Raw genomic sequence first — 13095 nt, 5'->3', positions numbered from 1 at the left:
TGATATGCAGGGCAAAACAGAAGGTTCACTTTAAGAGCAAGAATTGAGAAATTCAAATATGATGCAGTCAGTTACGATCATTTTGTTTTTGCAGAGTCTCTCCTGTGAGCATCATGGGCACCCTGGCAGTGTGGTCATTTGCCCCAATCCTTATTGCTTTGAACTTGGGTCTGCAACTAAAAATACATCATTTATGGCTTGTGAAACAAAAGGAATTATTTTACCAAATGCTATCATTATGTACAGGTATCAGAATGTGGTCATTTTTACACTGAGGGCCTTCAAAGTGTTTTGCTTACTGTTGTAACGTCATTAGTTAATGGATGGACTGGTCTGTCTCCATTGTGATCGGCCCAATGTGGAGCTTGGGAAATTTTTTTTTTTCTGTTGTCCTTTGTGTTTATTGCATTTATGTTGTTTAGAAAAGGCTTGTTCGCCTTGGATGCACTGAAACGTATGCGTTGGTGGCATGTTAATATAATTTAGCAACAGTGTGGAATGTTGTAGCTGGTTCCAGGAAGGTTTAAAAAAAATTGCAAGCATAATGTATACAGCAATTAAAGTGTATATCTGGGTAAAATATAAATGTTCCCTCTAGTACATTTTTGCAATTAATGTTTATTTCCCTGTTTTGTCCAAGGAAAATATAACTGCTGATCCTATAAAAATAAATCCTAATTTTTCTGTTTTAGAATGGTGTTTGCTCTGCCAAAACTCCATGCAGTCCTGTTGGTCCTGATTAGTGTACCCTGTGCCTGCCTTTGTCATGAGAAAGGGAGGTGTTTTGTAGTCAAGCTTAGGGGTCTGGGCATGGCTGACACCCCTAGATGGGATTTTTAGTGAAGCAGAGAAAGCATTGTGTTGGCCAATAGAAATAGTTATAAGCTCAATTTGACAAATCGGATATTTGTCTGTACATAAAATACTTTTAACAGAATAAAACATGGAGAAATGTGTGTTTCAAAGGTGTACTACATATGTTTTTATTTCGATCAGACACGCACTTTAAGATGCTTCCATTATTGCTTGCAAAATATTTCCAACTGCTTGATGGTTTGTAACATTGTTATGAATTATACAGTACTGTATCACATCAGTGCTAGTCTGTGAGATGATGGCAGAGTTGGCTGTCTGGCATTCTCAGATGGAATTACATCTTCTCTTTGTTACATTTGTTGTCTTTTGTGGAGATGAGGTGCTAGACATTGTATAGATGTAATACACAAGAATGAGGATATTCTATGCAAAACGACTTCTTTAGGTGCAATAAATGTAACCAAAAGGTGAATGAAGGCTTATTGTATGGATAATGTGTTAAACCACACACCTCAAATCTAACCAAAACTTTTTACACCGAGCCCCAGCTATCTAGCCTAAATTACTACTAAAACTTATGTGATGTTTGCCCACAGTAAAGTGGGCAAACAACATCCCTCCAACACCATCATCCTGGTACTCTAAGTATAATGGTGACATTCTAATAATTGATGGCTGCCTGAAAACAAACCCTTGCAGTGCTCAACCCAGAAATTTTTTTTAGGCGGGTGGCAGCCCCTGTATTGTGACCTAACTCATCAATAATCACCCAAAAATAGCCGGGTGGCTCCTTAAAATTTCCGGGTGGTGCGCCCAGCTAAAAGGGGCTGGGGAGAACACTGCCTTGCCTTTGACCTTGTGAGCTTTGTTTTGAGGGTCAGCCATTGGAGCAGGTTCACAACTGTGCTGATAGGGAAGTATTACATAAGTTTTATTACGATTAGGTTTCAGGAGTAGATGAAAACTTTAAATTGGGCTTTAGCTTTGCTTTTTAAAGGGTTTATTACATCAAAATGGTATTTTTGTTTTTGGTACCAACTGGAGAGTCAAATTGATTGTTTCTTTCTAAAACCTAATCAGAAAGATCTTTGTACCCACATCCTTAATGCAGTGCACCTGTTGGAGGTCTCGCTCCCTCTGGTGGATGTTTCATTTGTTTTACATTAAGGAATATGCAATAGTATAAAGTACAAAGCTGGTACTATGACAGGGGGATTGCAATAACTCGGCGCACCAGACCCACAACGATATCATTTCTTTGTGTACCTGGAGACAGATAGGTGGTGTGTTTTTTTTTTTTTTTTTTTTTAAGTGGAAACAAATGACTCAGCAACTGTAAATAGGTGTAGAAATGTCATTTCCGTTGCATACAGATACACTACGTCCTCCTGCTTTAAAGCACCAAATGCTTTTGGCATAGCAAGGATATATTTTCGTTTATTTTAATTTGGAGGTAGAAGCGGCTGATCCAAGATGCCTGTATCTAGCAGCGGACCCTATGGTTTTGCAGTGTGAATGGTCCTGATTAAAATAGGTTTTAAAGTTGAACTGTATTTTTAGATGTGCTGAACAGAAGAATATCTACCAGTGCAAACAAAGCCTTGGATCAACTGAAACTAAATTTATCTCAGTACAGATGGCTTTGTTAGTGCAAAACCCCTCCTTCAATATTACTGAAATCGGATATTGTTAACATTTGAGATGTTCCCAATCCCTTTTTTTTTTTTTTTTTTCATTAAAATATTTCTTGGAAAACATTTTTTCAGATGTAATTTGTATTGCAAAATACTTGTTAATGAAAACTTTTCATTGAAAACACCAGCTCATCCTGCTTGGGGTAAAGCTGGCCATGAAGCAATGAATGATGATTAGTGACATATTTGATTGGCCTTAAAGTGTTAGCTCTAAACCTATTTGCACCTCCCAGTATACAGTTTGGTTGTCCCCCACACCCCTATTTACCAGTTTCAGCCTCTATACCAGCGGTCGCCAACCCATGGTATCTGGCTCTGGCTGGTCCACCCACAAGTGGGGTCAGGAGAGGTACCCTGCTGGTGGGGTGCACCAGCTGGAAGCGCGTACCCCTGTACAGATCCCAGGCTTGGGAGTGGGTGGACTCTGTCCTTGGACACAACACCACCCACTCTCCCATCGCGCATCTGAGCCTGTGATGGGAGAGGCGGATTATGTCATCATGACGTCACTATAGGGAGGGTTCTCCCCCTTTGAGTGGCACCTGGCTCCCCACGCATGTGCGGACAGGACTTGGTAATTTCAGTGGTCCACGGAACTGAAAAGGTTGTCAACCACTGCCTTGCCATTATTTAGTTGAGTTGTCTGCCCGCTTCCCTTGTATGCTTCTTCAACTGGCTAATGGGCTGCCTTGTAAGCCCTGACCATACCTCCTACACACCTAAGGGCTGCTCGGCAGAGAGAAGGGCACACATAGCATGATGACAACATTTGCAAGGCAGCAGGTTTGTGTTAGAAGTGCTGCTGTTGACAGGATCTCCATAAAGCAAACTTTACAGAAGCGTCTCAAAATTGATTTGCTTTCATTACAAAGGAGCTTGTTTTCCCCCTCCTTCCCAAAAGCCATTTGTAAACAGTTGCTTCTCTAACACACAATGTTGGCCTTAAATTCACTTTCTGTCTTAATGACTGGTGGGGATTAAATCTCCCTAGGAGGGACACAGACCGCAATGAAAACTTGTAAGGAAGAAATTGTGGTGCTAAAATACACGTAAATAACTTTCATATATATTTTTTCCATACATTTATATTTGTCACCTACCCACTTCATTGTGTGATGCTTTTATGAATTCTTTTGAGTTAGAGGTATTTTTGATTGGTAAAACATTTCCATTCCTTATTGATAGTAATGAAAACTTTAGTGTCTAACCCAAAAACCTAAAAAGAATCGCTGCATTGTGTGTAATAGTTTTTCTTTCCCTCTCTCCCAGACTGCTGTCAAAGACTAGGTTCACTTCCTGCCCCAAGCTCAAAAGTTGGATCTTCCAACATCAAACATTATGGTGGTAGGGGTACATATGACAATAGCTATGTGTGTTTGCCTGAGGTTTTGTAAGCAGTGTAGATTACGTATAATCCCCTAAATATCCGCTATGTCTATGCAATATTCACTTTGTTTTCTTGTTTTTAAACATTCCACATTTTACTGCTGTATGAGTGTTTAGTATAATTTGTGGGTTGTAGCATCACTTTCCCACAGTTCCTGATAGATCTGCTGTCTTTGTAAAAATTCCAACTATGATGAGTCTTATTCAAATAGATTTTCACACCCTTAAGCTGGAGATTGACCAAGAGTCATTTATAAAAGCTTTATGCTTCCTTGGCTGTCCAGTTGAAATGTAGATTGCTTCTGTGCCAGCAGTTGACACAAACTTCCTTTAAAGACAATTTCTCACTGAAGATTTGCATTTACACATGGACACCAAATACAAGGTTGGGTGTTATTGCACTTCGTTAGGCTGTGCAGTGAAATGGGGAACAATGCCCCATGAGGAGGGGAAATGAAATGAGGCTAATTTGCTGAAAGAGTTGGCAATCCTGACAATACATTTAGCATGAAATTCTCCAATAATGTAAGAAAAGTTTTTCTGATTTGTGTATCACTTGATCTATATTGAATCACTGACCCAGAATCATAATGCAACACACAGCATTTAGTCATTGTATTATCTACATTCCTGTGTCAGGTGTGTCTGAAATTTTTGAAGCCAAAAAATCAGCTTTACATCTAGCCTATTAGTTGTATTTAGAATATGTTCAGCAATAGCAGGCTTCCATAATCTCTCAATATATAGAACCTCTGGCAATCCCACTAATAAAGGTACCTTGTTATGGGTTGACCATTGTGCGTGCACCTGTTTGGGGAGGACATTGCAAAGGTAGTATGTGAATCTGGAACAAGTACCTTTCAGGTAGAAAGTAGCCAGAGGAGATAACCACCACTGAGATACCAAAAAAATTGTATAGAACATGGCTGTATTTATAATATTTGTTGTGTGGAATGTTTAATTTTTGCAGTGTTATTGATTTGTATAGTGTCATACCAAGACTACATTTTCTTTAATGTTGCATCACTTTAGGTGTGTGATGCATATATTTACCCTTCCACTTTAAATTAGATCAAAGCATCTGGGTTCGTGTTTTCTTTTTACAGCCTTGTACTTGTCTGTTTCTAGTCCAAAGCAATCTTGGCGTTGTGGCTTCTTCAGTACTGAACAAAATCTCTGTTAGGCCTACAGCTGCCACAGAGTATGGAGAATCTAAAGGATTCAGTGGAGCCTGCAGAACATTTTACAAAAAGTACAATTAATTGGCCTGTTTCTATCCAAAGAATTGTAATTACTGGACACAGCTCTTTCTTGTGGGTTATATGCAGTAAAACATCGTTCGTGTTGAACATCGTTCGTGTGTACGGTCGTTCGTTGATCGTCCATGTTCAGAGCATGCGTGATGAACGAACGTCCGTTCACTTTTCTGTCTGCACATAGTTCCTCTATCGCTTAAACGATTGTATCTATTGTGTGTACAATATCTACGAACGATCGTGTCGTTAACTCTATGTGCAGGATCGGTGCTATACGATCGTTCATATATATCGTGCATGAACGTTCGTTTTCCAACGATAATAATTGGAAGTGTGTATGTAGCTTAAAGCCCCATTGACTTTGTTGTACAGGTAAACATGCCAGGCTAGCAACTCCAAAAGCCAGATAAAACTGAAATTCTTCCACAATGTAAGTGGTTTGATTTAAATAATACAGGTGCCTATTTTACAACTTCACAGATGCTTTGGCTTTAATTGCAATTTCTAATTGCTGTCCTGTATATTCTCCATGTCGGCTTACATGAGTATTAAACCCCCACCTTTGTTATGTGATAATGATTGGCTGCTAGGATTGAGCACTGCATTGGGGGCGGGGGGTTATATAAGGGCATGTTATTATACTCTAAAACTTAGGCGTCAAACTCAAATACACAGAGGGCTGAAATTAAAAACTTAGACCAAGTTAGGGGGCTAAACTTTATTGAAAAAATTGAGGTTGTTTACTACTTCATAACTAACAAAAACAAACCCCTCTACACCCACTGTGAAGTTGAAAAGACTAAGTGATGTCTATCTATTCAGCCTGTGTGTTTGTTCATCCTCTCACATCACAAGTTTGACACTAAATATTACATTATGCAGTCTCTAATGGATTGAAACAAACACAATGCCCCTGGTGGTCAGGCACCATGTGATCATTGCCTAGGTTTTGTGTCACATGATGGGTGTTCAGGAATAATGTCTTATGTATTTGCATGGATTGAAAATGATGATGTGAGGTAGTAACAGAGAGATTCAGGTGGATCCTGTCATGTGTAAGGAAATGAATAGAGATTCTCTGTGCATGTTCCAGAACACTATATTAGATCCCCAGCCTTAATACAGACTGTAAGTCCTCCCAGCTCTATACTACAATAATAGAAATACAGTTGGGACGATTAAACTCATCGTTTTCCTGCTGCTGGTATACCGGATATAGAGGATTCAAATTAACCGCTGTGCCCCTTCTATCATTTACATGCAGAACTACAGTTAAAATGTATTACTGTAGGCACCTGTGATGGTGTGGGAGGGGCAGAGATATCTCACCTACTGTTCCATAGACTTGAGTGATGCCAAGACTATAATTCCCAGCATTATCTGCGGCTATAGAACAGAACAACAATGTGGGGGCCACACATAGGCCGTTGGTCTACAGACACAAGTGGGGCTGGAAAGTGTGATAGCGGCATCACTCGCTGCAATACGTAGGGGCGGACAGGCCAGATGTAATTAATTTTCGGAATTCTTAAGGGGTCAGTTTGACACCCCTGCCTCCTTATTATAAATGGGTCGGGGTAGTTATAACGACAGGGTCTCATTAATGTGCTATCATCCGCATTTAACGTCGCTGACCTGGAATATGCATATTTTTTGCATAGTTTATTTTTTGGGATAGAACTAAAAGACACAGTGCCCTTGCGTTTTCATGTCTGCTTAAACAAAAGAAAACAAGACTGTTTGTGATATACATCTCTTGTATAATGAACGTAAACTTATATTATAATAGCCTTTTCAATTTCAGAAAATAATTATTTGTACAAGTTTTTCCTCTGAGCAATTAATATTAAATTAATGAGTACATAACAAACATTACTAACATTCCTGTACAATTAAACTCCATTTTACTTCCAGTTAATGTGTAAAAGAAACATTAACTTTTAAATGTTAGGCAGTTCTGTTAGCAAATTAAATATTTATTTCTTTTTCTGTCTGGAAATTAAACATAAAATGTAGTCAAAAAAATTCTGGCGAGCGCTGAGTGTATTAGAGCGTGCCTTGAGTGTTTCTTTTCTCATCACTTCCTAGCCTAGTGATCACAAAAAAACCTGCCAGAAGTTTAAACCTTTCACAAAGTTATAAACAAAAATTGTTAAAGCAGGCTTTGGGATTATGCTATTGAGATGGTAAGGTAGACAGACAGACCTACAAAATGGCTAAACCAATAGCCACTCCGCATACAACAATAAAATTCATAAGGTGCAAATAGCAGCAGATTTGAAGAATACAATATCACAGTTTGCTGTTCAGCAGCTCCTGCCCGCTTTTCTCTAAAAATCCGCCATCAAAAGCAGCATTCAAGACATCTTCCAAGACTGCTGCTAAAATAAAATTCAGATCCCTTCTTACGTTGTTTGGAATCTCTTCCAGATCCTTCTCGTTCCGCTGTGGTATAATCACCCGTTTTAGTCCCGCTCTGTGTGCTGCCAGGACTTTGTCTTTAATGCCACCGACCTGGAAGAGGAGAATAAATCTCTCATTTAGAGTAGACAGTGGAGGTCAGGATAAGGAAAATGTTCAGAGCGACATGGTATGCTAATATATGATGGCTGTCTGCTTGTTTCTGATTCATGGGTAAAAAATGCAAGCTCTGAGCATGGGTCTGTTACAGTTCACACATGCCACCCTTGGAGAGGGGTGTAACTGCAAATGTGGCATTACATTTAGTGACAGCAAACAGCTTGTGTCATTGCAGACTATGCAATATAGTAACTTGACAGTCATACTGCCCAGCATCCTCTGGCAGAATGCTCCACTAGGATAGTAGTACATTTTGGCATGCAGCAGTCTCTGGTAACAGCAGAATGCACCACCAGGATAATATATTGCACCAGGATAATATATTGCACCAGGCACAATGGGACCGCACAGGACCGTATACTATATCAATGCCGCATACTTACAGTATGGCAAAACATTTCTTTATGAGAAGTATTTAGTACTATGCAACATTTTTTGGCAACATGAGACTTATTTTATTTTTCCATGAATCCGGTTGTTTTGCCAACAATGTTCTAGGTCACGTTGCACCAACACCGGAGCAGCACAAATGGATGACCTATGGGAATGCCAACCATGAAGATTCCTTTACTTACAATCTGATATCAGAAAGAAGAAATGAGATTGGAGATATTTGCGTTTGATTGTGACATTTTCTAAGATGCTTTGACAATGGGAGCCCATACTTAGTCTATGACTCCAACCAGATAATAGAGACTAAATCTTATTCTGCATTCGCTCCTAGCAACCAAACATATTACATCAGTATGCATTGATGAATGACAGCCCGCTACCACAGCTGCCGCTTGACTTACAGGTAGGACAAGTCCCCTCAATGTGATCTCTCCAGTCATGGCAACATCTGAAGACACCAGCCTGCCGCTAAAGAGCGAGGCAAGGCAGGTTACTATGGCAACGCCCGCAGACGGACCATCCTTTGTGACGGCCCCAGCTGGAAAGTGCAGATGAATGTCGGTGTTGTCAAGGAGATCAAAGCTGCCAGACGCTGAAAGAGAAGAGGATGCGGCGATCATGTTAAAGGCTAAGAGCGCAGGTTTTGCAGCGTCTATATATTGCACATCTATGCGACAAACAAATACGAAAAAACATTTTCAAGGACATATAACATCATAAAACCAGAATTGGGAAAAGCAATAAAAATTAACATAAAACTGAACAATGATGAAAAAAATAATAATACCGGAATCGGTGTTGATATTGGCCTATTCCCCTGCCCAGCACAACAAAAAGTGGGTGGAGCAATACCAGGAGCCAATCAGACTGCAACTGCTAATCCCTGTTTGCCCAATCATAAAACAGAAGTTCGTGCTTACCATTGGTCAGCTGATACTTCTTTGCGTTGCTGCGCAGCCAGCTGATGGCAAGGTGAGCCGACTCCTTCATGACGTCGCCAAGCTGCCCGGTGAGGGTAAGCTGTCCCTCCCCGTCCATACGGCTGGCCTCCACAAACATGATCTCCCCTCCCAGCGGAGTCCAGGCCAGGCCAATGGCCACCCCGGGCTGGTTCAGCCTCTCAAACACCTACAGAACACACACAAAGACAACATGAAAACAGGAAGGTGCTGAGTCAGGTCATTCCTGCAGATACAGATTCTATAAGTGGAATCCTATTCATCATCGCTGGCTCACGTATGCAGATGTGTTCTAATTATTCATGTTCTGCTTCTGCAAATAATACGTTCGTGCTCGCCTGTGTGACAGACACAGAAATAGCTAGGCCTTTGTCTGCAGAGTAAAGACTCGCTAGTAACGGATTAATAAAATCCTTCCTGTCTGTGAATCCCATATTGCAGAATGCTTGCAGTGTCATCCCTTCACCACTGTTGAAGTTTTCAGTAGTAAAGGACAGTGAAAAAAGGAGAAGTCAGGCATATACAATTTTTTAAGTCATTAGTAGCCCTGTAGCTGTGAAAATACATACAATACTGCAATACTGACTGCTGCAACGCTTTGCCATGCAAGCACACCAATCTGTGATCTAGCACTGGATATCTGGAGTTGTTTGATGCCCAGATGGGAGAGGAGTGCTTATGGACCAGCTATTTTAGGAAAAGCTTCACCTCGATACCCTGCACCAGTAATATGATTCAGAGATTGAATAATTCAATTCAATAATTCTACACCCATCATTTATGGCTAACTCCAAACTGACGGGCTGTAAAGGCTTTTACATATGGCCAAATTTGGGCACTAGTTTTTCTTGGGTCGACGTTTTGAGGGTTAAAAAATTTGGTATCTATTTTTACCACACTTATGGTATCTATCCCAGCCACCTAGTGGAGTACATACTACCCAGGAATGAATTGGGTCACAGTACAATATGTATTTCAGGCAGAAGACTCGGACCCGATGTTTCAGTTGCAAAGGCTGCGTGGTGCCAACTTGTAGAGCTGCGCAATCAAAAGATAAAAGGTAGACAGATAGTAATCATATACATGGACAGTTATTTAAAGGACACAGCAATTTTTAAAACCTCTTGTGGGGGGAGCTCTTCGGGGCAAGGTCCTCCTGCTCCTCCCTATATAGAGGCAGTATATAAATACAGCTTAATAAGAATATAAAAATATTACTTTAAATTATTAAATGTCATTGCAATGCTACATATTTCAAAAAATTACATGCCACTACACTACATGGCTTGCACAGGTCACACCTTGGGAGTCATTAGCTCCAATCTCGTATCTATCCATCTTTCCTCCTCTTAGCCATTTACAAGCCTGACTGGGCTACTATCAGCCACATTCATTTGCATTTCTTTAACGCAGTTGGAGATTTTAAACCTAGTTTTGCTGTATTAGTAGGGGGAAACTTCAAATTTTGCTGTTGGGGGGGGGGGGGGGGGGTTGAGGTCTAGGAAGCGGAGTCCACACCACCAATATATACCTGTCTAACTATGATAAACTCAAATATGCTTTGATGGAAGTTGATACAAACTAAGAAGGAAAAATATGGGCCTCCAGCATAGACCTAATGCATGCTAACTATGGAAGAGAACCGTGATGACAATGTAAATGTAAAAACGCATGTAAATTATGTGTGTGGACTTTGTAAAACGCTGTGTAATAAGTTGGCACTGCAAAAAAAAAAAAGTTAATATCAATAAATAACAACATAACAAAACCAACAAAATGTATTTTCAAAAATAGAGAAAAATAAATTGTAGTGCTGCTTTACAGGTCTTAAACAACCACCCAAACTCAATGCCAGCCAGAGGATTTTAAGATTTCAAAGAAAAGGCAGAGTCCGCCCAATCTATTCATCTTCCTTCCACTGTCAGTGTATCCCCAGATTCCATTGTTTTTCAGCAGCAAGTCAACACTGGAATCCCCTGTAATGTGGCAGGACAACAATATCAGCCCTGCAGGCGGAGGATTCCTATAATAGGCTCTCCCGGAGTCAGGGCACAAAGGACGCTTGTTTCGGATGTAGTTCTTACTCCTTAATCCGCTTAGTTTCACTCGCATCATTGTGCCGGCAGACTTCCCTTGTTGATACCATGATTCTTCCAGGTGTCACGTCATGCGGCCTCAGTCTCCCCTGACACATTGTACTGTCTGCACCGCAGGAGAGAGTGTGCCAGCCGTGACTCACCTCATCGGTAGGACGGTGCTGAAATGTGTCTGGAATTATCACCATAAGTTCCCCTGGGATTATGTCCCAAAAGAATTTGGAGCAGCAGAAACTCAATGTGATGCTTTTAGGTCTCTAATCGTAGAGATGGCAGCTGCAGGCTTATGGGTCAGCTGAGGCCTTGTTCACACCAGCAGCATTAGAAACTGCCTGGGATATACTCGCTTTTATATGCAGATATCTATAGGTGCTTGATTGCTGATTTTTAAGAACAGTGTGAAGTTCAGTTTTACTCCAGGCTGATGGAAAATATACCAACTAATGCAACTGCCCTGCAATCATCCAGAAATCAGACTGTACACGCTGTTCTGCTAACATTCCTGGTCAGTTTTTGCCGCAGGTGGACAGAACTTTCGGCTATATAGCTTTAATCTAAAACGAGTCATTGTTTTACCAAGATGCCTTACCTCAATCTCGTATTTTGGTGCTCCCAGGATATCTTTCAAAGCGTGATGGTCAATCAGTATTGGCATTTCAGGAGGAAGGGTCAAGTCCGCCGGGTCACCGATGTCCCTGGCTCTGGTGTCCTCCGACAAGCTTGCTTTGCTCTCTGTGATAAGGAAACCACAAGGGATTAGAGGAAGTCAATGTGCAGTGACACAGAAATGAAATGGAGATAAATTGCCACTTCAGCCAGCAGACACCTTCTGTAATAAGCAGGAGAAGATGCTCATCTCTGTCCCGCCACTGACCCTGAGCGACCCTATCATCAAATTAGATTCACTGTGTACAGATAAGCAGAGATTGTAATAGAACTGAAGGGAGAAGTGCAAGCGGTTCATCAAGTCCCAGATCTTTCACAGGGCTTCAAAGCAAGATGGTGTTTTCAATGCAGCCCTCAGGCATTTTAATTGAAAAAGGCCCTCACAACATCACAGACATAATAGTAAATCTGGTCATGCACCATTCAATATTTTATTAAATCAGGTTTTAGACTTAAATGGAAAAAACTATTAAACTAGGTAACGATCGATTGACATTTATTGGAAATGACCCATTCTTGTACTGGTTAAGCTGCACTGAGCAGTACAAAGTGAACAATGGTGACCAGGGCATGGATAAGGATTGGTTTACGTATACTGCAGGGAGTAATTCTTTTGGTCAATAGTCTCTATGATCTGAATTGCCCCTGACAACCACAAGCTCAGCAATTCTCAACCACGATTTCATGGAATCCTGGGGTTCCTCCCCAGGGATGGTGACCTCATTGACCCTGACCCTCAATGAAGCCTGAACAAAGATGGCTTCATCTTCCAAAGAAAAGGAGATGAAGGCATCGTTCTTAAATGGTATAGTTACACATTACTGTATCAGATGCAAGGGGAACATTAACTATATTACGTTCAGATTTAAAAATGTAAATAAAAACCGATTTCTCTGTGTATGGCTAAATTTAGTCCAGTTAGATGGCAGGAAAATTGGTGAAGAACTATAATGATGACTAACTGAGAACAATGGCCTCCTCCTGCTATTGGTGTATTGATTAGACTGCCCTGGAGATAAACACAGAAGCCTTTGTAGAATACAGCGGCTACCTCGGAATCCGAAAGATGAATCACACAACGGCGAGCTGCAAGGGTGGACAATACAGTAAACATCTTGCAATGACGATACTCATCCAGCAGCTCATTAATTTTCCCCTTTCTCTGCCGGTGATGGGGAGTAAATCTAATACTGGAGACAGGGAAATTATATTAGCAAGGAATTTATTGCAATGAAGGTAGGGCATTGTC

At 40.7% G+C, this 13095-nt stretch overlaps 1 protein-coding gene across 1 annotated transcript in view; it reads right to left on the bottom strand.

Annotated features, from left to right (window-relative positions):
* Window positions 1–6891: 6891 nt before the first annotated feature.
* LONP2 (lon peptidase 2, peroxisomal) overlaps window positions 6892–13095 on the bottom strand; it is a 78715-nt gene continuing 72511 nt past the window's right edge. Inside the window, exons 12-15 of the mRNA XM_072422464.1 lie at window positions 11770–11912; window positions 9046–9253; window positions 8527–8717; window positions 6892–7666 (exon numbers count right to left, since the gene is read on the bottom strand). Coding sequence (XP_072278565.1) covers window positions 7445–7666; window positions 8527–8717; window positions 9046–9253; window positions 11770–11912 — 764 coding nt within the window. The 3' untranslated portion in view covers window positions 6892–7444. The remainder of the gene's footprint in view (window positions 7667–8526; window positions 8718–9045; window positions 9254–11769; window positions 11913–13095) is intronic.

Source organism: Pyxicephalus adspersus, chromosome 9, assembly GCF_032062135.1.
Source record: "Pyxicephalus adspersus chromosome 9, UCB_Pads_2.0, whole genome shotgun sequence".
NCBI lineage: Eukaryota > Metazoa > Chordata > Amphibia > Anura > Pyxicephalidae > Pyxicephalus > Pyxicephalus adspersus.
Note: the sequence above shows the minus strand (reverse complement) of the source record. Positions and strands in the feature narration are given on the sequence as shown.